Source organism: Bos grunniens, chromosome 24 (assembly GCF_055505025.1).
Source record: "Bos grunniens cultivar Pamir isolate PY7600 chromosome 24, Bosgru_T2T1.0, whole genome shotgun sequence".
NCBI classification, from domain to species: Eukaryota; Metazoa; Chordata; class Mammalia; order Artiodactyla; family Bovidae; genus Bos; species Bos grunniens.
The window spans coordinates 21,168,714-21,194,107 of record NC_141188.1 but is presented as its reverse complement, the minus strand read 5'-3'; the positions used below and the strand labels follow the sequence as shown (position 1 = coordinate 21,194,107).

The following is a 25,394-nucleotide window of genomic DNA, read 5'->3' as shown; positions in this document are numbered from 1 at the left end:
TCTCCCTGTCCACGGGGTCCTTCTCAGTCATTCCAGTCACAGTCCTTCCCTCTTCTGAGATGAGTGAAGCTTAGAATCCAAATCACACCGTTGACCATTCCGTATTTTTATTGTCCTGTAACTATCTCATGAATGAGTTAGGAGCCGCTGGATGTTACTGTGCCAGAGGACCCTGGTCAAACACACTCAACACCACTGTTCTGTCCTTCACGGAGATCCCTGGATTTATAGCACTCCGCAGCATATGAAGGGCTGACATACAAGATTTTCACTAAAGAACTAGGAAACAGGCCCAGGAAGGTCATGAGGCTCATCCCAAGTCATCCAGCAGTTTGCTGTTGTTCCCACAAGCTGTAAGCGCTCTGGAAGGTGGAGCAGAGTGTTCTGCTGGGTGCAGAGTGGACATCACAGTCTCCCAAGTTGCTTTGTGTCCACCCAGCCAACAGAGCAGGAGCCCACCTGCATGGCGCCCCCTGGTGGTCCAATTGAGAACATACCACAAATGCCTTGGCTCAGAACACACACTAGGGCCGCAGTTAACTGGGGCCCTGAACTCCAGCCCTTTTCTAACTGTTTTCAGGAAGATCTGAAGAACAAATAACCATAATGTCTTCTGCCATCATCACCCAGGCTTGCCCATCTTTGACAGGACTTGGCAGCCCACCGTTTTGGCCACAATGCAGGCCCATAAAGCAGACGCCTGGCTCTTTATACTCGCCCACGCACGCACTCTCTAGGAGAAACCCTGCCAGTCCTAAAATACATCCATTCCTGCAGCAGGAGTTCACACAGCTAACCTGCTTCTCTGCCTCGTGCTTTGGTGAAAGGTCAGCAAGGCTGTTTAACAGCCTCACGTGGTCTCACCTAGGCACTCCACTGATACCCCCTCCCCCTACCCCTGCAGCTGACACACGTGTGTGGGGAAACCCCTTCACTTCGGTCAGTCCTGGCCGCCCAGACACACGCGTGCCAGCTGCCACTGGCCAGGCCAAAGAGCCTTCTACACAGGGTTTCCTCCAGGCGCCCGAGACCACAGAGAGAGAAACTCCTGTCTTATCAAGTGTAACCCCGCAGGCTGAGCTAAGCTGAAAACTTTCCAGGGGGCCATGGGGCAAGGGGTGAGGTAGATGGAAGAGGAGCCCTGAGAATGGATCTGCTGGAATGCTTCTTGGTGTTGCCAAGGCCTACGAGGTCCAGGGTAGACAGAGAAGCTGTGCCCTGCCCCTGCCCACGCCCACGCCCAGCTCTGAATCAGCTCTGGGCAAGAGAGCAGGTACAGAAAGCACTGGGGGGCGGGACTCCAAGCACTGAAAGGCAGAGTTAACACTGGTGTGTGTCCGTCGCTCAGTTGTGTCTGACTCTGCGACCCCACAGCCTGTAGCCCGCCAGGCTCCTCTGTCCATGGGATTCTCTAGGCAAGAACGCTGGAGTGGGTGGCCATGCCCTCCTTCAGGGGATCTTCCCGACCCAGGGATCGGACAACGGAGCAGCCTGGAAGCAAAGGGCTGTGCAGGAAGAGGAGGCTGAAAGGAAGTGAGGTGCTTGGCTGAGAGCTGTGTGGACCTCTGGCTGGTGAGGGAGCCTGTGCTCAGCTGGGCCCCTGGGTAACCGCAGCCCAAGGGGTTTCCAGGCAAGCGTTGGTCTTTATGTCACCATGACAGCTGGGCCAGTCTAGGAAGCACGTCAGAGGGGGAGGAGCCTGGAACTGGGAGGCCACCGCGGTGGGAGGGGGTGGGCTCCTCCAGGACACTGGTTTGTCCTAAGGTCTCTTGCAGCTAAACTCCTGGGCACTTCCCATCACTACCATTTTTTGCTACCTAAAGCCATTTTCTGGATTACGAGCAGTCTTCACACGTGCCTCCCAAACCTTCAGCTGTGTCTCACTCATTTGATGCCTGCCTCCCTCAAAAGAAAGGGGCACAAGCAGGTAACTTGTACACACTGATGCCGATGACGGGGCTGATGGGGGTCATGGTCCAAACGATACCTGGACAAGTGCTGAAGAAAGCTGAGAAATTTCTGCCTGGTTTCCTTAGGAAGAAAGCTGAGCAGAGGGCATGGGGGAGGCGTGGGGCCCAGGGGCAGGGATGGACACGGAGGCGGGGGCGCAGCCCTTCCCTGAAGCTGTCCTGGAGCTGGCCCTCGGGGGCGGGCAGTCTGGCCGCTCTGCCTCAGGGAGACACCGAGCTGACCCTCGCTTTATTACATTCGTCACAGATGGAATCGGGCTGTGGAGGCCAGGAGACACCTTCCTCCCCCTCGGCCTCCTCTCCCCTTCCTGTTGGCTTCAGCAAGGTGAATAATGCCGAGTCTATTAGTCTCAGAATTGTAGAAAATGTCAGAGGCTCCAGAGGCCCCTCTGGACCACCACCCCCTTCCACAGTCCAGAAGGTGGAAGCTCAGAGTGGCTCCAAGCTGAGCGTTTTGCCCCAAAGTACCTGGTTTGTTTGCGGCATGTGGGACCTGGCACCCAGGTTCCCTGACCCTGGCCCAGGCTCTGACCATCACCTCACGTGGCCTCTTGTTTATCCCTTCAACTTAGAGACGGTGGCTGTGGACACAAGGCTCTCTGGGTCCTTTAGACAAATCCATGAGAGAGTCTTGCTGAGGACAGGCCATGGCTAGGCCTGGGTTCTGTTGTGGGGGCAGCAGGGCGGTTGTGAGAGTCACTCACCTGAAAACTGGGGACACCCCCCACACCCAGGCGAGTGAAGAGAAGAGCGCACTTGGACACAGAGCACAGCCCTGGCGGGAGGAGGGCTTTGCGACCTGGGAGGAGCGGAGGAGAGGGGAGGGGAGACTCTGCACGGAAGCTGAGGGAGGTGGGACCCAGGACCCCGGCCTGAAGAGGACAGGCAAGCTGGGCGTGCTGCGGGTGCAGATGCTCCGGATTTCAGGCATTTCTGCCTTCTCTCCTGGAAGCCCATGCTCCCTCCTGCTGGGAGAGCCTGGGGAGGAGACCCTGTGTGCTCAGCTCTGCCCCAGCCTGCGGTGTGGTCTGTGGGCAGGGGAGGGGTGGCTTGGCTGGAGACATGCCTGCCAGATCTGCTTCCGGTCAGGATGGGGACTCTTCCAAAGGTGGGTGCTGGAGACCCCCCCAACATGGGTGGGTGAGGGAGGCCTGGATCCTGGCCCCAGCTCTGTCACGAGTGAACTGCAACTCATCTCACTTGGATCTCAGATTCCATGTGGGTAAAATGAGAAAACTGAGCGAGCCATCGGTGCTGAAGCTGGACAGCCTGCAGAGAGGAGTGTGCAAACGGCTGCTCAGAAACTGCCTCTCAGCCTGGAGGGGAGCCTTCGTCCTCTTCTGCTGCCCATTGTCCACTCTGTGCTTACGCCATGTGAGCTTGTGCCCCTTGACGAACCCTCCCACCTCTAACACTCTGAGGACCCTGGGGCTTGTCCCCCAGGTGACTGAGAAGCAGGGAGTAAGAGAGACAGAAGCTCCCCCCTAGGGCCTCACTGTGCCTTTTCCATCTGCGCTCAGTCCCAGCACAGGGCCCTCGGCACCACTGACATTCTGGGATCAGATGCTGTCTTGTTGTGGGGCTCTCCTGTGCATTGTAAGATGTTTAGCAGCATCCTGACCTCTGCTTATCAGATACCTCCAGCATCTCCAGACAATGTCCGTAGGTCCTGTTGGGGGCAAATGTGCTCCCTGTTAAGACCCACTGCCCTAAAAGGACAGATGAAGTGTTTTCTGTAGAGAATATGGGGAAAGAGAGAAGATATGTCATTCATTTCCCCAAGAGAGAAAAAGAAAAGAGCATGAGGCCAGTGGGGAGAAGCAGAGGAAGGGCTAGTGGGATCCTCTCTACCCCACCCCACCCAGTGACTTAAACACTGTTGAAGACCTTTCTCTCTCTGCCATGGAAGGGCCACAGGGATGCCCTTTTTCAGTGTTACAGGTTGAATTGTGTCCTCCCCTCCCCACAAAAGGTGCTGAAGACCGAACCCCTGGTACCTATGAATGTGGCCTTATATGAAACAGGGTCTTTGCAGATGTAATCAAGCTGGGAGGAGGGCATCAGGTTGGGCCCCAACCCACACAACTGGTGTCTTTATAAGAAGGGGGAATTCGGACACAGAAACAGACACACACACCAGGAAGTTCACGTGATGGCATAAGAACACCCTCTCCCAGCCCAGGAGCGCCCGAGGCTACTGGAAGTGAGGAAGGAGGCACAAACAGGTCCTCCTCCCAGCGCTCAGAAGGAGCCAGCCCTGCCAACACCTTGATCTTGGTCTTCTAGCGCCAGAACTGTGAGACAATACCTCTCTGTCATTTTAAGTCACCTGGGCTGTGGGACTTTGTTACAACGGCCCCCCAAACCAGGAGCAAGAAGGACCACTGGACCAGGGAGGTGGAGAGATGCAGGGACCTGGCTTTGTGACCCCATCATCTAAATCAGAGACAAATGCTCCTGGGACCCAAACTCACCGTATAGAGCCTGAGCCTACAGGACAGACAAGTGGAAACACATCACATCTCTAAAATGAAACGCTTTGTGCCAATCACTAGAAGTTGTAACACTGCCCCGAACATGCTACCTACATCCATCATAAATTCATCTTTAGTTTCTGTTATCATATCACTGTCTCTGGGGACCCCTGTCTTGTCATCATTTGCCCTTTATAATTTATTCATCTTGTTCTTGCCTGCATCCTTTCTACTTATCATTCATCTTTACAGTTATACATAAAATTAGACAGATCCTTCCCAGGTGGGGCTGTCAGGAGGGAGATGGGCCTCACCAGGGAAATCCCAGGTGAGCTGGTGGAGGTCCCATGAGAGTCCCCTCTGGGTGTCGAGGCAGAGGTGAGTGGGGAGAAGGAGTCAGAGTGACGGTGTACGGGAGAGGCCAGTGAGGAGGATAAAGGGGAAAGGATGGGAAGTGAGAGGGAAGAAGAGGAGGAAGGTGACCAGAAGGGACAGAAAAGAGGAGGAAACAGGCACAAAGAGAAATATGATGATGGGACTCAAGGAAACAAACACGGGAGGAAGGGGGAGCAAGGAGCACACCCCGAGTCAGCGGCTCTAGAAATCCAGTGGAGCCTTTCCCTTTTTAAATTTTCTGCTTTAACATCGCTCCTGGTAAACTCAAAGAAGGTCACACTGAATGTCCATGGAGATGACGGGTCCTGAGCAGCGGGGACCCGAATGGGGAGGTGTGATGGCAGCAATGGTACTTGTCAACCAGGCTGAACTGGGGCCGGGGTGCGGGTAGGGGACGGCCATGGAGGAGTGTGCGGGCTTGCTTTGTATTCTCAGGTTGCCGGAGTCAGGGCACAAAAGCCAATCTTTAACTAGTGAATTGGAACTTTAATGTTTACCAAGCAGATACAGCTCCCACTCGCCCCCGCCCCCTCTTCTCCCTGTTCCAGGCTCCTGCTAACTGGACCACCTCTTCCCCCCTTTAGCATCCCTGGCGAGGAACCTGGTCTGCTGCTAGCAGAGCAAAGAGCTGGTCACTGCTGCCCACGGAGCCTGGTTCCCTGATCACAGGCTCTTCCCAGAGGGCCTGCAATCCTACCTTTGGAAACATATGGACTCTTCCTGGGAGACAATTCCCAGAGAAGTCCCAAAGGCAGGGGGAGCTGGAATTGGGCAGCAGGGGCCTATTTTAAGGAACAGAATTCTTCTGAGAGGCCTCCTGTGCCTACTCAGGCCCCAGGGAGCTCTCCAAGTGGACCTCTCCTGCCCAGCTCATGGCTCCTGGCCTGTTGTGGGCGCCTCATCTTCTAGGCTGATTCTCAGACCACTGCTCTTATCTGACACTCCCACCTTCCTTCCAGCTTTCTAGTCCCACCCTGCCCAGATCCTGAACACACTTTTGAGCAACTCCTGATAACTTCCCTGGTGGTTCGGATGGTAAAAAATCTGCCTGCAGTGCAGGAGACCTGGGTTTAATCCCTGGCTCGGGAAGATCCCCTGGAGATGGGAATGGCTACCCACTCCAGTATTCTGGCTTGGAGAATTCCATGGACAGAGGAGCCTGGTGGGGTATAGTCCACGGGGTTGCAGAGAATCAGACATGACTGAGTGAATAACACTGACCGCATAGTTTTCCAGGTCCCTCTAAAGCAACTGGTGGCCCTAGAAAGGAGAGGTAGATATCCTGGGTTTTGGTAGCAGACCTGGTGATGGTACTTCCTTGGCCGTTTATTGACTGTGTAACCTTGGGCAAACTGCTTAATCTCTCCAGTCCGGGGTCCCCTTATGTATGGGGGATACTCATGACATCTTCCCCACAGGGTGGCTGTGAAGATAAAATGGGGTAATGGAGGTAACCTGCTTGCATCACGCCTGTCAGATAGTAAGTGCTTAGTAAGTATTAACTGTTATCATTGAGCTATTTTCTAGTCTACCCACTTTATGAGAGCGCTGTCTTGTATCACTGATGTATGCGTGACTTCTGTCTCCAACTTGACGGACAGCTCCAAGAGAGACGGGAATGCAATTTTCTTATCTCCGTGTCTGCCTGGATGCCTGGCACAGTGCTCGGCACACACAAAGGAAATTCTTGTTGATAGGTTGAGAAGCCATGTTGATGGTTACCCTATAAATGACGAACACACACTGGGGATGGAAGAAGGTAGGCTGAAGAGGGCAAGGGGTCAGGAGAGAGAATGAAGTTGAGAGTGTGAGGGAGAGATGGAGAGTTTCAGAAAAGCGGAATCACTTCCTGGATGCTGGCAGAAGACCCTGCTCAAAGGGACCCTGATGAGGCTTTGTGGCTCAGTAATCTCATTTTACTGAAGGCATGCCAAATTAAGAAACAATAATCCATTTGTAACACTGGTCCAGGGCTGACTCCGTCAGCCACCCCAGAGGCCTTGGGTAGGCTGGTTCCCAGGGATACTGACCTCTGACTTGTACAAACACCCACTGTGACGTGGTTTCTGAGCTTCCACTGATCCTAACAGAAATGTCAGCTCCTCTTCCCAGTCCCCACATGAGGACACGTGGGAAGGGTGTCTCTAGTTCTGTCTCTGTGGTTTGGTTATTGTTTTTGGTGGTGGAGGTGTATGTGTGTGTGCCCACAGATGACAACCAAGGCAGTGTTCCCTGCTGTTAACAGGATACTAGCCCTGCAACTTGCTGGGACACAGAATGGGCTCCCATCTCCTCCCCTCTGCCTCTCTCCTGTGAGAAAGTGGAGGACTGATTTTAATTGATTGATTTTAATGGATTTTGAAGTCTGGAAAAGTGCCTAAATTGCTGAGGTTACTGGTTTCCAGGTTCTTTTTTTTTTTTTTTCCAATTTTTTTTCTCCTTCATCAGACAAGGAGTGCACTCACCAGGGCACCTCGGGTGGTGACCCCAGACAAGAAGAGGCCTCTCTCTGCTGCCTAACCAAGCAGCCAGTCAGCCTGCCTCAGCTGGTGGCAACACCCATTATATGGTCGGGTGGGAGCACTTTGCTTGGTCCTGTCCCAGCATTTGCCAGCGGCTCACTTTCTCTGATCTCAATAATGACACCAAGTCCTGCTTTCTGGAATCCAAATGACTCCGCTTTAAAATCTGGTCACTTTATTTTTCATTAATCTCCATGTGAGTTTGTGCACGGACAATGTGCCCTGGGAAGTTTGAGCTGAAATCCTGCCTTTTCTTCCCATCCCTCCCGCTGTGGGCTGTGCCTGCCCTGAGAATTGTGATGGAGTCTTTGAGGCCTCGTGCCTCCCAGTCTCCCCGTGAGGCCTCTGAAGAAAGGACAGCCTTCCAGGCACCGCCAGGAGACTCGGCTATGTTTTAGTTCCATTGTTGGCCTCTCTCCTCTCCCCTCCCACCTCCCAACATACATTCACTTTTTTTTTTTTTTTCTTTCTTCCAAACTTGCCCAACTTGTCTTTGTGGTTTCAGAAAAATGCCACTGGATCTCCCAGTATGAAGGATTAGCACAGATTATGGGGAACAGTGTTAATTATCGGTGGAAGGGGGGGGCAGGTGCGTTGCTCCAATGTGCTGCTGATTTCCCCTGGGTCTTTCTGTCTGGTAATAAGCCTTCTTTAATCTGGCAGGCCCCTTGGTGAAATCAGCACCACGGACAGTGGTATTGATTGCTTCTGAGAAACCATCACAGCTGCTCAACCAAATTACCTTTGATATGTGACCTTTAATGTAATTACTGCAACATCAAAGTATTTCTATAAATTATTAAAGAACTAATACACTCCATCATTTAGCTATTCTATTATATGTAAAATAAACAACCACAAGTTAATGTTAGATCCTGAACAATCCACACTTGCTGCTGAAATTCTCCCAGTTCTCCCCCTTCAAAACCCCAAGCCTCCCCCTCCCAGCTTCTCTTTCTGTTTCCCCATCTAATTCCAGGCTTTTAGCCATCATGAAACTCCCCAGCAATCTCTCTCAAGCTGATGAAGGGCCTCCCATAACAATGTGGTATTTTCTATTCCATTTGGGTGGCTCTAAAATATTTATCACAATCTCCCCCAAAACAAAGTACCATAAACACTTTATTAATCAGCACAAGCCTTTCTCAGAAGCCTTTGATTATCTTACAATATGGCTTTATGCCTCACACATAACATGGGGCGATGTGGAGCATATTTCTGCCATCTTACAGAGGGCACCCAGAAAGTAATTACTATAATATATGTGCATGTAGCCGCGCCACTAAAAAACCAACTGGGGAACGACCACCGTGCCAGAGCGGGGCTCCACACAAAAACCTGAACGGTGCACGATTTCCATACATTTGCATCCGCGGGTGTGTTATTAAGATGACTCAGCCCCGTGCTTTGCAATCACAAATAACAAACACAGTACAAAGGCTGTCTTAATGGAAGGAAGGCCCTCCCCACCCCTAAACGGGTAAAGAAGGCTCTCTGATGCAAAGGAAGCCAGCCCCCGACCTGGGTTGGGCTTTCTCTCTGTCTACCTGGTTAACCTTTCCCGCTGCGGGGCAGAAATGGAAACGTGTGTTTACATACGGTTTGCTTGGTAAGAATGTAAACACGCATGTGTAAATATTGGTGAGCATACATATAGAACACACGTGCTTCCCTGCAGTGTCCATTGTATAAGCTTAAACAAGGTACATCTTAAAATTCTTTATGCCCACAAACGCTCACATCTTTCCATTTATCTTTAGATACTCGGCGAGCCGTATATCTCCCCCCGCCTCCCGCCCCCATCTCTCTGAACCCACAGGAGAGACCGCGCAGACCCTTGACCCGGTCTACACTTCTTATTTTATGGTGATGAACTAGCCTCGATAATAGCCATGGCTGATATCACACCCAGTTAGGGGGGCCATAAATAATTCTCTTCTCCCCCGCACAGAAGCTATAAACCAGGGCTGAGGCGCGATAGTTTATCAAAGACGAGGGCTGGCTCCTTAAATAAACCGCGGTGATCTCACTCGCGGCGCCGCGCCCGGGCGGGTAGGCGCTCCCTCCCGCCCCGGCCCGGCCCCCACCCCAGGAACCGCAAGTGTCCGACGGAGATCGGCGGGTGTTCGCGCGGCTCCGCCACCGGCGGCCCCGCCGAGGGGGCCCGGGCACCCTGCGTCCCCACCCCGGGCCGCCAGCGCCGGCAGCGCGCGGAGCCGAAACCCGATCGGCGGCGCCCGGGCGCGCCAGGGGAGAAGCCGCGACCCGGCTTCGCGGCCGCGGCCAAGTTCGTTCCCCCGCCCGGGGTTCCGTCGGGCCTGGACGGCCGGGTGCGCGGGCCGCCAGGTGAGGTCCGGGCTCGGCGCCCACGCGCCCGTTTCGCAGCCCGGCGCCTCGCGGCCGCAGGGGGCCCGGAAAGCGGCGCGCCAGATCCGGGGCGAAGGCCTTCGCTCCCCGCGCCGGCCGCGCCGCCGCCCGGCCTCCCGCAGTCGCCCCCTGTCGGCGCGCCAGTCGCTCGCGCCTCGCCGGGCGCCACTTACCCCGGGCAGAGTCTTCTGCTCGTGCAGCGCGCTCTGGGCCTTCAGCGCTGACTCACGCTCGCAGTAGGTGAGGAAGGCGCAGCCTGGGGAGGGAAGCAAGCGCCGAGAAGGGTCAGTGGGGGCGCCCCCCGGCCGCCCACGCGCCCGCCCGCCCGTCTCCAGCCCCTCCCAGCTCTCCGTCCCTCTCCCCACCTCTCTTCTCTCTCCCATGCGCTCTACTCGAGCTTTCCTGCCTCCCCGTTTTCCCCTGTGTCTGCTTTTCGTCCCTCTCGTTCGCTGCCTTTCTCTTTCGCTCCTTGGGCGAAGTCTCCCCACTCAGCATTCCCCCCCTGCCACGCCCCCTCTCCCCGCGGGTCTCTTACGGTCCCCGCGCCCCGGGGGGGGCCTGCCTGCCTCCGTCTGGGTGCTCTGCTATTTCAGCTCCAGCCCCATACCTCCCAGAAAGTGGCAGCTTCTACCCCGCACCCCCAGCACCTCTGGTCACTCTTGATCATGAACTCCTCCTGTTCTGGCCCCCTTAGGAGGGATGAGGCAGGGACCCTCCAGGCCTTTCAAATCAAGGCTCCATCTGTAAGGAGGACCCCAGGCCAGGTTGTTCCTAACGAAGTGAATGGGGCTGTCCGTGTGTCCGCCACAGTCGGTTGTTGCATCTGCCGTGCTATCTTCACACCCCTCCCGGAGGGCTTGGAGACCAGACCCCCTGTCTCTAATTCCCTGGGGGACTCCAGCAGCGCCCTGCCCTGCCTCAGTCTCCCCTCATGTGAACAGAAGGGGTTGACTGAAGGGTCTGCAAAGTCCTGTTGAGTTTTCCCCTTGCGTGATTCTGACAGCGCCTTACCAGGAAATCTAGATTTTACAGAGCACCGTGCCTTGCTCAAGGGGTGACTTTTTAATGCTGGCCCTTTAGGCCCAGCGACAAGGCAAAGAGAATGCCTGTGGATGGGAGAGTCTTTGGGGAGTTCCTTCAAATTTCTCAGTGTCACGGCTTCTTCCTGTGCCTACAGACGTGGCTGAGGGTGTCTAAGGGCACCTAGGGCCTTAGGAAAGGTCAAAAAGTCAACTTCAGCCAACAGCAGGCTTGAGTTTCATGGGGCACAGTGGCCTCAAACTTTCCAAAGTCGCCCGCGGCCCCAGAGAAGGCACCCTGCAAACTGGCCACCGTCTCTGTTTCACTCTTTTCTTTCTCTCCCATATTTCACTCTCTTCCCCATGATCTGACCTCCCAACCATCTAAGTTCACCACTGTCCCCACCTTTCTTTTGCTCTCACGGTCTTCTCACACTCTCCACATTTTCACATCTCCCAATCCCATCCATTTTTCAAGAATCTGGTCAAGGTTCACCTCCTCCAGGCAGCCACCTTGACTGGTCTGGGCCAGGTTAAGTCAGCCTCCTTTCTTAACTGCCCACAGCTGGCCAAGTGGTCATTCTCATGGCCATTTATCAATTATTTCCAGAGTGTCCTTGTGCCAATTTCTGTGGCATGTCCAGCAGCCCAGGCCCTCTTGTAGGAGGCTTGTAGGAGCCTTAACGCTGGGCATAAAGTGTTCCCAGCGTCCTCTGCAATTCCTGGCTTCTCCATCATCCAGTAAAAACCTCCCTTCCCAGGTGGTGCTAGTGGTAAAGAACCTGCCTGCCAATGCAGGAGATGCAATAAACGTGGGTTCGACCCCTGGGTCAGGAAGATCCTCTGGAGAAGGAAATGACAACCTACTCCAGTATTCTTGCCTGGGAAATCCCATGGACAGAGGAGCCTGGTAGGCTACAGTCCATGGAGTCGCAAAGAGTTGGACACAACAGAAGTGACTTCACACATGGGTATCCTCCTCTTCCATTCCAAAAACTCGTCCTGCCTCTTAGCTTCAGAGAAGAGATGGAAGGAACTGTATGTGAGAGGGAGACACAGAGATGGGGAGAAGGAAGCAGGGAGACAGAGCTCTGCACTCCCAGGGGCTCTCCGCCTTCCCATCCTCCTCCTCCTGTCTGTCCAGAGCTGGGAGGAGCTGTGAGTACCACGGAGCCTCTGTCCACTGCATCTCATCCCTCCCCAGCCAGACTCTGGATCACCCCTCCTCCCTGCTCCCCGTTCCTCCTTCCCCAGTCGGCAGACGGTTATAGATGGAGACACTTGGGGACTGAAATGAATAGCGGTCAGAGGCCCCCGTGACGTCGGCCCTCGTGCTGTTGCCTGCCTCTCCCGGGGCCTCTTTCCTCTTGTCCCCTCGCTGGCCTTGTCCTCCGCCCGTGCCTGCCTGCAGCCGGGAGGCGGCCGCTGTCTTGCTGCAAGCCGGCAAGCCAGCTCAGGACAAGGTCAGGGGCAGGTTTGGAGGAGGAGGGAGGCAGGAGAGGAAAGGGAGGAGGGGGAAGGAGAGGAAATGGCCACATTGTCTCTGTGGCCCAGGATAACAAGGAAAGGCTTCCAGAAAGAAAAAAGAAAGAAAGAAAAAAAGAATCTGTTGCTTTTGTCCAGCTTCCAGGAATTTTTGCACAGTTTTTTTTTTTTTTTTTTTTTTTAGAGAGAAAGCTCACTGCTCTGTTGTGAAGCAGAATCTGTGAGGGACCCTCAAGGCCCTGCGTGACCTCCCCTGTCGTCTCCATCTCCTGACTTCACCTTCTCCCCTTTCTCCCCTGCTTACTCGCCCATCTTTCTCCTGCCTCTCCGCCCTCCCAGGTGCACTGTGCCCCCGGACCTTTGCACCAGTGGTTACCTCTGCCCAGAAGGAGCCCATCTGCTGTCTGTATGGTCGTCTCCTTCCTTCCCTTCGGGTTTCCCTCACATGTGACCTCTTCAAGGATGTCTCTCCTGACAGCCTCACTGAATGCAGCACCCCTCACCCCCCAGGACACATACCTGCTCTCTGACCCCTCGTCCTGTTGGCTCTTCTCTTTGGCAGCCCTCACCCCGAAATATTGTTTGTTTGCTCCTTGATTAGTGTCTCCCCGGCTCAGATGAGGTCAGGACTTGACTTTGTTCTGTCCTGCTTGGTTCTCAGTTCTCAGAAAGGGGCCAGGAACTCAGTGCACGTCTGTTGAGAGCATTGAATCCTGAATACCTCGGCTACTTTGGGGGTGCTAGAGGGTGGGGGGACTTGGGAGTGGTGCAGGGAGCTGATCAAGGCCCTGAAGACCTAGAGCCACAATGGACTTCCATAACAGGTGGGGACAGAGGTTGCACATGAGAGCTGATGGGTGGCCCGGGCAGGAAGACTTTTGTTCCTAAGGCTTCCTTGAGCCCATCTGCTTGACAGCGTGGTTACCATCATGGTCCTGCTCTCATCCCCAGCAGATCATCCCCTGACAAGGCTGATGCGCACAGATGGAAGCTGTGCCTGGCCAGGGCTCACTTACTGGTTCCTCTCTTTTGAGTCTCAGTTGTCTTATCTCTAACTCCCTTCAGAGGCTGGTGGAGAGAACTACTAAACAACAAGCGAGCGTTAACAAACTCTGCAGAGCTCTCTGATCGCAGAGTGCGGTGTCAACACAGTCACTCTGGCAGATGGGAGCAGGGACTCAGAGAGGCAGAGTCCCTCCTGGTCCTCTGCACCTCTGTGAGGACGGATTGGTCTTACATGGGGGCCAACTGGTGGCCACCCACCCGGCCTGCTCAAACCGTCTCTTCGGCCAGCCAGCTGCCATGTCTGATAGTCACCTCTTGGGAGAACCATCTCACTACAGCTCTATAAAAAACTCAGAGATGGACATGCAGGTATTAATTGCTGGCTCCAGGTGCTTGAAGGGACCACGTCGGCTCGCTTGCTGGGGGCAGAACCCCAGGAGCGGCCGCTTGGTGGAGATGGGGCTTCAGGAGGGGAGTCTGCCTTCACAGGATACTGCAGAGTGCAGTGGGCCTGGGTAGGGGTCGAGGTGGGGGCCCACGGTGGCCAGGGGAGAGAGGGGTCCCAAGCCATCCCCCTGGACATTTGCTGAACTGTGACTTCCTGTCCTCATCACCACTTCTCCCAGAAAACTGAGGAGGGGACTCCAAGCTGTGAGGGGAGTCTGGGAGTCCCAGACTCGCCTCCTGTAAGAAGCCGAGGTATCCCCAGAGACATGCCTTGTGAGGCCCCTTGGGAACGCTCAGTCTAGTTGGGAAATGGGGTTCTTTCAGGGAAACAGCCTCATTCTGATCCAAGACTGGTGGGTGGAGGGGAGAGTGAGGCTGGTACCAGGCTCTGCACCTCAAGGCTGAGAAGGTCTGACGATGGAGAGCCCCTCCTGGGGATGGGGCTGATGGCACAGATATCTCTCCTTGCCTTCAGGCCCAACACTTCCCTTCCCAAGCCTGACCCTGCCCGTATCCTTGTGTTCACAGCAAAGGGAACATGGATCCCCTGTGGTTGTTTGGAGAAACAATAAAATTGAAAACCATCTAAAGATGTCTCAGTGCCATAATGCTTTTATGTTTAAACTGTGGAATACCCTACAACAGTCAATAAGACGAAATGGTTCTAAACGTCCAATGTGGAAAGGCGCGTTGTCAGTTGGGAGAAGCAAGTTGCACAGTAGCGGACGCCATGTGTGTATATCAGAGACATCTCAGCGACTCCCACACGCACCCAAATCTGTGCCTACGCCATAGCACAAGGGCTGTGAGGACTCCCGCCAAGCTGAAAACAGGGACGAAGCGGGTAGCGGGGTGTCTCTCATGACTTCAACATTTTTTGTTTTGTTTGACACATTTAGACCCAGAATGTATTCATAATGTCACTTATATAATTAACTTTAAAGAAAAGAAACTTTGCTGAAAGAGGAAGATGGAGTGCAAACGAGGTGGGTAGAAATGGGTGAGCCAGACAGGATGCAGGACCTGTTCCGAGGAGATGGACAAAGTCCTCTGGACGTTAGCCTCCTGGCAGGTTCTTCACGAGGGACATTATTTTGGTGGGTCCTGCAATGGCCCTGGGTCAAAGCCTCCTCTCAGCTCTGGGACTCGAAGCGGATTCTCTCCGCCCAGCAAGCTGTATGTGGTATTCGTTTGGGTCCTGTGGCCCCCGAGTCTCAGAAGGTATCTGGGTTGGGGTGAGAATAGACTCCATGCTAGAATGGAGAGGCCTCCCTCTCCCCATACCTGTCCCACTCTCCAGTTTATCTGAGACCCAACCGGATGTGTGGCGCTGATGGCGGGACCTGAGGTGAAAAGTTGCGGGAGTGACTGGGAACATCTGGGTGAGGTCTGACCTCCTCACCCCTCAGCCCCCGTCTTCTCCATCCCCCGGTCTTCTCCATCCCTCGGCGTGCGATGTTTGTCCCAGCTCCAGCTCATCACGTGAGTCTCCCACCCTTCAGGATCGGCACTTTCTAGCCACCGCCTCCTGAACATGGGAGTGAGTGGAACAGAACTGCAGCCTAGCGGGGCGGGAGCAGCCTTGGGAATTCATCAGGGTGGGCGTGGGAGCAGGCAAATGTCACACTAGCAGAAAAGTCACGCCCAGCCCAGCGCTGCCACCCGCTGCTGATTGCCTGGCCTCCCTGCATGAGGAGGACCCGGCCGGCCCCCCTGAGACCTGCCTCTCCTCTGCTGCTCCCGGTTCTACCCCGTGCGCTGGACAAGGGTCCAACCTTCACATTTCCTCATGCGGCCTTCTGACCTTTTCCCTCTCGCCATCCTTATTTGCTCGTCCTTCTGTCTAGCAGCTTTATGTCCCCTGTCTTTGAAGAGACTGTCAACTCCGTGATGGGTGGAGACAGCCTCTTCTACAGGAAGGCTGAGCCTCTAGCCCGAAGGAACTGAGAAGGGTGGGGGAACACGACAGAGGGTTTGGGGCTCTGCAGAAGAGCCGGAAGCGCTGAGGGCGGCGGAGGAGAAGGGTGTGGCCCCCGGGGAGGAGTGGGCTTCTGCGGCTCAGGAGGGTGGCAGACGCCTGGCTCCAGTGGGGCAGCCGGCGCTGATTCCTGAGAAGCTGGGCGGGGTTGGTGAGGGGCGGGGGTGGGCGTGGGGGGCCTCTCCCACGTGAGGGAGAAACACAGCGCCGCAGAATTAATTGCACGGAGATGGCAGTCATTTACAAAGCCCCCGTGTGCGGGGATAAAAGGCCTTGTCATTGTGAAGTGAAGGAAGTACAATTTCCTGCCCAACTCCGAACAGGGCTGAAGCCTGCCTGGGGTGTAATCACCGCGGAAGGGCACACTGCCGAGGCGCACCTCCTCCCACCCCAGCCGGGCCTTGGCTTCCTACAAATTGAATTACAGAATTAGCCAGAGGAAGGTGGCCCTGGAATAGGAAGATCTGGACTTTAATAAAACATCAGATCCTCAGGCCCTGCACGTGGCTGGCCTGGAGGAAGCGATGGGAAGCAGGCTGTGGGAGGGGCCAGGGACCGGGAAGGGAGCCCGAAGCCCGCCCACCAACCAGGCAGACCCAAGGGTCAAGGAGGGGCTCCCTGTTCGTAGTGATTTTTCTCTGCCCGGAATCTCCACGCATCCGCCTGCCTGCCGTGGTGTCTGAAACCCCACCCTCAGAGCATCCTTCCTTGATGATTCTCCTCCCAGCGTTCACAAAACAGACGTGCCCCCCACCCCACTCAGAGAAATCGAGGCAGACTGTCTGGGGGTGGCTAGAGCGAGGCGGGAGAGGGGATGTCTTCCAGCTTCCCTGGAAAGAGGGTTACTGGTGTTCTGGGAGCAGGTCTGTCCCTCCATCCAGTCCCTGCCCCCGCTGCTCTGGGTGGGCAAGAACTGCCTCCCGGGTAACTCCTGGGTCAGATGCCCCCTTCCTGGGTGTGGACAGACACCTGCAGGGCCAGTCGTCACATACACACTCTGCCCCTGGAAATGTGCCCCCAGCTCTGGGCTTCCCCTGGTCTGCACCTTCTTCAAGACCCACCGCTTGTGTCCTGAGAGCCTACCTCCACCTCCTGGTCTCACCTTCTGTGGATTCCTCTGTGGCTGCATCCTTGACCACTGCTCATGGCTTGCCCCAAGGGTGAGCCTCATCTGCCCCTCTAATCTGTGGGCGCCTTGAGAGTCTGTGAGCTCCTGGTAACAGGCAGAGAAAGAAACCACGGGGCCAGCCCTGCCACGGTCTCTGCCTCTATTTCCCAGTGCCCAGCCACGGGCTGGCTCCTTCTGTCATCTCCCCAGGACCTGGCCTATCCATTCCAGTTTCCTCAAGTCATTCCATCTGGACCTTGCTCCCTCCCTCCCCCTTCCCCTGGGGAGTTCTGATGTTATCTTCTCTCCATAAGAGAGGGATGATGATTGTCCACCCACATCATGACTCTCTTGCTTTTCCACCTCCATCAGGGGAAACCTGAGCCTTAGAACCGCACCCTAACCCCTGCTGCCTCCTCCATGCCTCCCTCCTTTGGAGCTCACTTGTCCTTCTAGGAGTGACTAAGCCTCCCCTTCTCCAGGAAGCCTTCCTTGACTACACCAACACCTCTTAAAGCCCTTAGCAGTGGCCCCTCTCATTTGGCAGTTAGAAGACACATCTTTGTCTCTCTCACATTTTGTGTGTCTGTCCATGGGGAAATAGTGTGCTCTGCTGCTGCTGCTAAGTCGCTTCAGTCCTGTCTGACTCTGTGCGACCCCAGAGACGGCAGCCCATGAGGCTCCCCCGTCCCTGGGATTCTCCAGGCAAGAACACTGGAGTGGGTTGCCATTTCCTTCTCCGATGCATGAAAGTGAAAAGTGAAAGTGAAGTTGCTCAGTCATGTCCGACTCCCAGCGACCCCATGGACTGCAGCCAACCAGGCTCCTCCATCCATGGGATTTGCCAGGCAAGAGTACTGGAGTGGGGTGCCATTGCCTTCTCCAATAGTGTGCTCTAGGAGCTGCCAACTCCAGGGTCCCCTTCTCCCTGCAGTGACAGACGTCACTGAATGCAGTGGTTACTAAACCTCACTGTGAGCCTGGCTGGGTGAGAATGGGGAGATGGCTGACTGCGGGAGAAACTGTGTGGAATGGGTCTTAGATGGGACTCCCCCCGCCAGCTTGGACACCCCCAGAAATGGCAGGAGCCATCCATCTTCCTCTGAGGAGACCTGGGGGGTGGGGACGATGGGGCGCCCGGCAGGCGGGGGAGGTGGATGGTGCCCTCATCCAGTGAGTCAGGAGTAGCCTGCTCCCTTCTGCAGAGCCCTCCAGCACTGAAAACCCACCCTCGGCCCACAACCTGCTTCCGGGCTCAGCACTGCCCTCCTGCGTCAACTCTCTTTTTACACCAGAGACTGCAGAGGAGTTTGAACTCAGAAGAGTTCCAAGTTCAAGCGTTTCTCCGAGCTAAGCGGGTGGTATGATGTAAGGGACTGGGCCTGGCTCCCCATGCCTGTCTCAGCCCTTTTGCCCTCTGAGGCCGCAAGGCGCATGTGAGCACAGGGCGGTGGGACCTTCCCTGACCTAGACTGGGGAGCCCCAGGGGATGGGACCAGCCCTCTCTCACTTCCTGGGGGCACTGGGCCAGGCCCAGTGAGTTCAGACCCAAGGACCTAACTGGCTGTGGACCTTGGAGGATGAAGGCCCAGCGGGCAGGCCTTTGCCAAGTGCCTGTCCCTGCCAGTGACCCTTGTTTACGCTCTCAGCGCCGGAGAATTACATGTCTGATGTCTGCGGCAACATCTTTACGGCACTGTGAAAAAGGACAAGGAGTGGACACGATGTACTGATGGCCTCTCCCCTTTCTCAGCAAAGAGTTCTCGGTCTGTGGCTGGAGCTGATGGGCCCGCGAGGCTCAGGGGTTGGGGACTGGCCCAGGGAAGATATCCGTCAGCCTTTCTAAGGCCCAGCCCTCGAGTCAAGTCCAACCTGCTTCATGACACGTGCACTGGGTTTTGCTCCCGCAGTTGAAGGGCTGCCCCTGTGCCCCTGCTCTGGGCCAGCAATGCCTGGTGGGCCCAGGACACACCAATTTCCCCTTTGGTCTTGCAAGGAGTTTTAACTCTCTGCCATGCTGTCATGCCCGTGAACGCGTGCTTCTTACACCTCAGAGCAGTCCGGGGTTTTATCAGCGTCTGACAAGTGGGGAGAGCCTGGGTGACCCCTCCGCTGATGGGACAGAGACCTGGTTTGAAGCTCAGATCCTGCCTCTCCCTCCTGAGCCCCTGGGCAGGGTGTCAGGAAGTGTGAGTGGGGTCCCTGGGGGCCCTGATGTAAGATGTCCTCCTCTCTGTGGCCGGGATTTGGGATAAGGAGCTCAGGGATAATGTCTTTCTCTTCCTCTAAGGACCCAGGGGGAGATAGCTGAGGTCTCTGGGGGCTCCCTGGCCTGCCGACCCCTCACCTCCCTCTACCCACCGGGTGCTGTCTCCAATGTCAGAGTCAGGTGGTGGGCGCCTCCACAGACAGCTCTATCTGAGCATCAAGACTGGATCTGAGATGCACGTGGGGTATCTGTTCCTCCCCCAAACACCAAGATAACAGCTAGAGCTGAGAAACTGAACTCTGCCCGCTTCTAATGAACCTGGCTTAGATCTTCCTGCTTTTGAATTTTCTCAGTTCAGGGTGCCCCTGCTGAGAAGCCTGGTGGGACCTGTGGGAAGCGACTACTGCTCTCTGAGCCCCATGTGGCAGGGACCTCATTGCTGTGACCCCACCAGTTGCTAAGCCGTGCAGAGGAGGGCCCTTGTGAAAGCGAGTCCGTCTGAGTGACCTGAGAGGCAGACCTGGCCTCCCCCTCGTCCTCTGCCTGCCCCTCTCCATGCCTGCCTGCCTTTGGGTGCCTCTCCCTCCTCGCCTGTTTGGCCGGAAACGCAGAGCCTCGCTGGCTGACTTCCGCCATGCTGCTGACCTACCGGACTCCCCAGGGTGCACGGATGACACTGTGCTGGAACTGAGCCCCCAGCGTCCCCAGTATTTTCTCGACGTGTGCAGGTTCTATGCCCACAGAGGAGCCAGGTGAATGCCTTTTGAGCTGCATAGAACTCCCCTTGTTGGAGCTTTACCTGGTTTTTGGATAGGATAAATGGCACGGTGTGTGGGGGGTCACTCCCCCCATAGGATCCCTTTCCCCATGCAGAGGAATCCCTCCTTGGCGTGACCCCAAAGCCCTGGGCCCCCAGCCCAGAGCTGCCCCCAGCCCACCCACAGACAGCTCTTTACCCCATGGTGTCCTGTGGGACAGGGTCAACCTCTCTGACTCCTTTCTCCCCCGAAGGAAGGCCGTCAGATTCAACAGGCAGGGGGCTGACGAGCCCCTTGGTCCCTTCGTGGGTCACCCTGACCACGCTCCCCACAGCGGGTGTCCGTGTCACCCCTGGGCCTTTATTCCTGCTCCTCCCCGCACCTCCGGGCTGCCTTCCCTGCTCCTGGGTCCTCTTCCAGGACCATCGGAACCCTCCACAGCCTCCCCTCAATGGGCCCTTTCACGTCCAAGTGTCTGAAACATGAAAGCAAGAGTGAGGTTGAACAGCTTTCCTCTGTTCTCATCTGGGGGAACTCTGTCTCCCCAGCTAGACTGCGGCTCCTGAGGCTGTGTCTCTCCCACTGTACCTGTGACAAGCCCTGGGATGCAGGCCTCACCAGAGCAGCTGAACTGTTCAGAATCGGGGGGAGGGCGTGCCACCCCGCTTTGATAGCAAATGGGCACCCAGGATCCACTGGTGGGGTGAATTAATCTCACCTCTCCACTCCGGCTCCTTCCTAACAGGCCCTAATTCACTTAAAGAACAACAAAAAAAATAGAAGCACACCAACCAAGAAATTCCGACCTCAGCATCCAAGACAGGCTATTTTGAAAAGACCAATAGCCAGGAGTCCTATATTAACAGGATCAATGTTTGGAAAATGTGATTTTCTTTTTAAAAGCAGAAAAACAATCTCACCCAGTGCAGGCAGGCCATGGTCCAGCTCTCGGTGGAGGATGCTATTCCCTCATGATCCCGGTCACTTAAGCCACTCTTCTGGCTGGGCTTTGGGCCTCACCCAACATCAGTAAGATAGGCTCAGTCACAGGCATTTAGCAATATTTAACCTGAGGGCTGTGGCCAGGAAGTAGTCAGCAAATGTGACTGGGATGCTGGCTTCAGTGTGTGAGCATCAAGGCTGGGATGACCCCCACCCCACACGCCCACAGAATCCACCGAGAAAGAAGATTGAACTAACTAATCGGTTCACTGGTACTCAAGACTCAACAAACCCTGTGACTGGGATCGGGGTACTATCCTCTGTGGATGGAGCAAAAGTTGCTTCATACCTCATTCATTCATTCCGTCCACGACCATTTACGGATAGACTGTCATTTGCCAAATGATGAAAGACATACCCCCTTCCCTTTTTTTCTCCTTTCTTTTCCTTTCCTCCCTCCCTCCCTCCCTTCCCTGTCTCTCTCTTTCTTTCCTGCTTTAAAGGAGATGCCAGATAATCGCACTTGCAAGGCCAGGTGGCATGCCTGCAGTAAGAATACCCACTCGACCAAGGTTGGTGTAGGGCTTAGCAGTGGCACAAATGATAACAGCAAACGCTTGGTGATTTGGGGTTGTATGTTGGGCATTGTTCTGAGTGCTTTACACGTACTGTCTCATTTAATACAGTGACCATATAATGGAGTACAATTCTCCCCATCTTACAGATGAGGCACCCAAAGATGAAAGACTTGCCCAAGGTCTTGTGGCCAGGTCCGTGGTGGAGCTGGGCTGTGAGCTGGGCAGGCTACCTGTTGCGTCTGTGACCTTAGCCATGGGCTCTGACCCTCGTGGAGGGGGACACTGCAAGGCCTCCTGCATCTTGAACCCAGAGGGACCTCCAGGAAAGGCTGTGCTAGGAAAGAGCTCTGTGTGGTGGTACTAGCGGTAAAGAACCCGCCTGCAAATGCAAGGGACATAAGAGACATGAGTTCGAATCCCTGGGTCAGGAAGTTCCCCTGGAGGAGGAAATGTCAACCCACTCCAGTATGCTTCCCTGGAGAATCCCGTGGAGAGAGGAGCCTGGAGGGCCACAGTCCATGGGATCACGCAGAGTCGGACACGACTGAAGTGACTTAGCACACATGTGCAAGGGCGAAGATGTGTGGGCAGAGGTGTGGGTTTGGGGCCTCTGGAGTTGTTTAGAAGACTGGAGGGTAGGGCTTTTAGAGCCTCTCAGGGTAAGGCCCCTTCAGAACTCCTCCGGACACCTTCCCAGCACCTCTCCTTGGCTTTCTCCCTTGTCCATTCTTCCTTTCCTTTCCTCTTCTCTTTTCTTTTCCCTTCCTTCCTTCCGTTCCCTGCTTCTTTCTCCCCACCCCCACCTCCAGCATCCACCCTCCCTCCCTCCTTCCTTCCTTTCTTTTCTGGCCTCACGACTGGGACACCTTATTCTCTCCTGTCCATCTATTCAATTCCCACCCTGACTCCTCCAGAATATGCCATTTTTTTCCATCTCAAATCAGCGGTCACATCTGACCCCCGGGTTTGCCTCTGGGAAAACCATTTAACCCCTGTGGCCTGACGGCCTCCGTCAGCAGGATGTCTGAATCCTGGGAGAGGGCTGAGGATTTGGTTCCAACAGTAGCCTCTGTCTTGTTCTAGAAGCCCCCTGGGATCGGGCAGTTCGTGTAGCCCCCCTGGGCCTCAGGTTCCCTCCCCGGGAAGTGGGGACGACGACGCTTATCTGCCGGGGTCGTGGGTGTCCAGCAGAGTGCCTGGCGTACAATTAATGGGGAGGGTTACTATTGCTGCCATTTTCAGTAGCAGCAGTTGTGATGTGATGCTAAAGATTCCCCACGGTGTGAAAAATAGCTCTGGCATTTATACTGTCTGCTGCTGTCTGCTGGCTTTGCGTGGGACCTGCGCGTCCCCCGCGTCGACACTCACGGGGACTGGGGACCCCGTGTGTGCTTCCGGCCCTGGCATAGGCCGGCTCGCTAGGGGCAGGGTGAGTGATGGCTGGCATTGACAGTCTGGGATGTGAGTGTGTTTTGTTTACCTCATGGATCTAATATGCTAATGACAGGGAGGCAGTAATGAGCTGGCAGGGACCTGGGTGACAAAGAGCTGGCTTCATGCTTCCCCAAAGAGGCACCTCTGTGTCAATTGTTTCTTTTGTGAGAGGAATTGTTAAGACCCGGGAATGTGGGCTGTTGAGAGTTGGGGAGAAGAAGTCGGGGGTGGGGGGGGTGTCTCACTCAGAAGTGGTGCAAGACCCGGCAGCTGGGGAGGGGTGGGCACCCCCACTCCCAAGGGTGGGCATGGACTCTTCCACCCTGGTGGGGAGAGGATGGTTGTGGGGCACTCTCATTTGTGTTGCTCACTGAGTTCTCTGAGGGCCCTGTGAGCTCTCCGATGGCAGGGCGGACCTGCCCACCACGGACCCTGGTAAGCTCTGCTCCCGGCAGGTGTGGTGGCAGGAAGCACCAAGTGCCCTGGTTTCATATTAGCATGCCAGCCAAAGACAATCTTGCCAGAGGTGAACCCCAGCCTCCAGCAAGTCACCAGCTCTCTCTGGACCTCAGTCTGCTTTTCTGTGAAATGGGTCTGATATCCCTGCCCACGAGCCGTGTCCCCAGCATCAGCACAGTCCCGGCACAAAGCAGGTTCTGGCGCATATGATGGATTTGTCAGTAAGTGAATGGGTCCATCCTAAAGGAAATCAGTCCTGAATCCAGTCCATCCTAAAGGAAATCAGTCCTGAATATTCACTGGAAGGACTGATGTTGAAGCTGAAACTCCAATACTTTGGCCACTTGATGCAAAGAGCTGACTCACTGGAAAAGACCCTGATGCTGGGAAAGATTGAAGGGAGGAGGAGAAGGGGGCGACAGAGGATGAGATAGTTGGATGGCATCACCAACTCAATGGACATGAGTTTGAGTAAACTCAAGGAGTTGGTGATGGACAGGGAGGCCTGGCGTGCTGCAGTCCATGGGGTTGCAAAGAGTCGAACACGACTGAGTGACTGAACTGAGCTGAACTGAATGGGGGAGGTGAGAGAGCGGGCAGTATACCTTGTTGTTTTACAGGAGAGGAAAGGGACACGTCTGGAGGTCAAAGTGAGGCATCCCAAGAGCACACAGCTGGTCGGTGAGGGAAACAGCTCAGGCCCACTACCCGGCCTCCTGGAGGGCAAGCCTGTGAGAGGGCTGCCCTGGAGGGGTGAGCAGGCCGAGTCTGGGTGCTGGGAGTGAAAAGTCCCAGAGAGAACGTGCAGGGAGCAGACTGTCCGCAGACACAGGAGTGCTGCACGTGGAAGGGAGCAGGGAGAGCAGACTCATGTGAGCAGGTGGGGGCCGAGTTCATGCAGCACTTGGCCCCCACCTGGGAGACTGGGGGGCGGCCGACTGGGCCGGGGGAAGGGGAGTAGCGGGCCTGACCCGCTCCTGTGTCCTAGGGGCGTGCATGGTTCTATCTTCTGTTCTCACTGCCCTCAGGAGGGCCTGGGCGTGGGAGGACCCCGGGCCCGTGCTCGGTGAGCCGTGCCAGGTGGGACCAGCCTGAGGCCTGACCTGATCACCTCCATCACAGGGCTGACTCAGCAGCTGCTGTGCCTCAGTCTTTGCACCCTCCAGCTTCCCCGTTCTCTTGGCTTCCTAGAAATGTCCTTTAGACCTTTGCTTTGTCTTGGCAGAGCTGATCGAACCCCATAGTCAGGAAGGCCAGCTTGGGGAGCTGAGGCCCAGAAGGAGAGTTGGAGCCTTGGGGTGGTTAAAGGAATGGCTGCTGGGCTGATCACTCCCTACCACCCAACCCCCGGCAGCTGTGGCCCCATCTGCCACTGAGCAGGGGACCCTGCCCCTGCGTTACACACCCGGTGAGGGGTGGACACCAGTTTTGCATCAGAATGCTGACCAGCAACCTCTGGATAGGTAAACCCCAGCCTCCAGCAAGTCACCAGCTCTCTCTGGACCTCAGTCTTCTTTGCTGTGAAATGGGTCTGATATCCCTGCTCCCAGTGGGCACTGCCTGTTTTCATCTGCGGGTCTGTAGATAGCGGTGGAGACGCACGCTGGGGAATTGGTCCCCAGTAGTGCCAGACATGTGGCCCAGAGGTCAGGCTGGGTGAGAGCAGTTGGTCCAGGACTGGGGTGAACAGAGAGGCAGGGATGCAGACAGAGACCCCAGGTGCAAAGGCCCCATAGGGCGAAGTGCGGAAGAATCCGGTGGGCCCTGCAACTTGGATCAGAGACCAGACAAGGGCGCCAGCCTACTGGGGACCCCGGCTTCCCTGCCTGTAGATCCCGGAGGAGCTGCAGATCCCTACTGACAAACTTCCCGGGAATGAAGTTAGGAGGCCGACTGCAGAGTTCTGGGTGTTAATCCTGCTGCACCCTGTGCCTCCACCACCCTGAAGGTCCAGGTGAGCATGGTTGAGTCCCCAGGTCCTAGCAGGCCTCTGGCCCTCAATTTTTTCCCCTAAGTGTCCACGGGCACCACCTGCTCTTTGCCCAGGCTAGCCTCGGGAGGGAGGCGAGGACAGCAGAGGAAGACGGGATGCCAGACAGACCCAGAGAAAACACCCACCTTGGGACAGAGGAATGCAGAGGAAGCCGAGAAAGGTGGCACGCCACCCAGTGACCGAGGGACCACCGCGGACAGCATGGGGGAGAAGGGGCCCTCCTGGAGGCAGGTGTGCCCCCTTGGGCCTT

General features: G+C 55.7%; 1 protein-coding gene across 50 annotated transcripts in view; it reads right to left on the bottom strand.

Moving 5' to 3' along the window:
• The window catches only part of CELF4 (CUGBP Elav-like family member 4), a 314,667-nt gene that overhangs the window by 223,745 nt on the left and 65,528 nt on the right, over window positions 1-25,394 (bottom strand). For 47 of the 50 annotated variants that reach the window (XM_086372670.1, XM_086372713.1, XM_086372682.1 and 44 more), the window contains exon 2: window positions 9,903-9,985. In XM_086372670.1, coding sequence (XP_086228796.1) covers window positions 9,903-9,985 — 83 coding nt within the window. Of the gene's footprint in view, window positions 1-9,902; window positions 9,986-10,094; window positions 10,195-10,336; window positions 10,439-25,394 lie in introns of those variants that run through there. The other 3 variants (XM_086372710.1, XM_086372711.1, XM_086372712.1) reach the window with 3 other exon arrangements.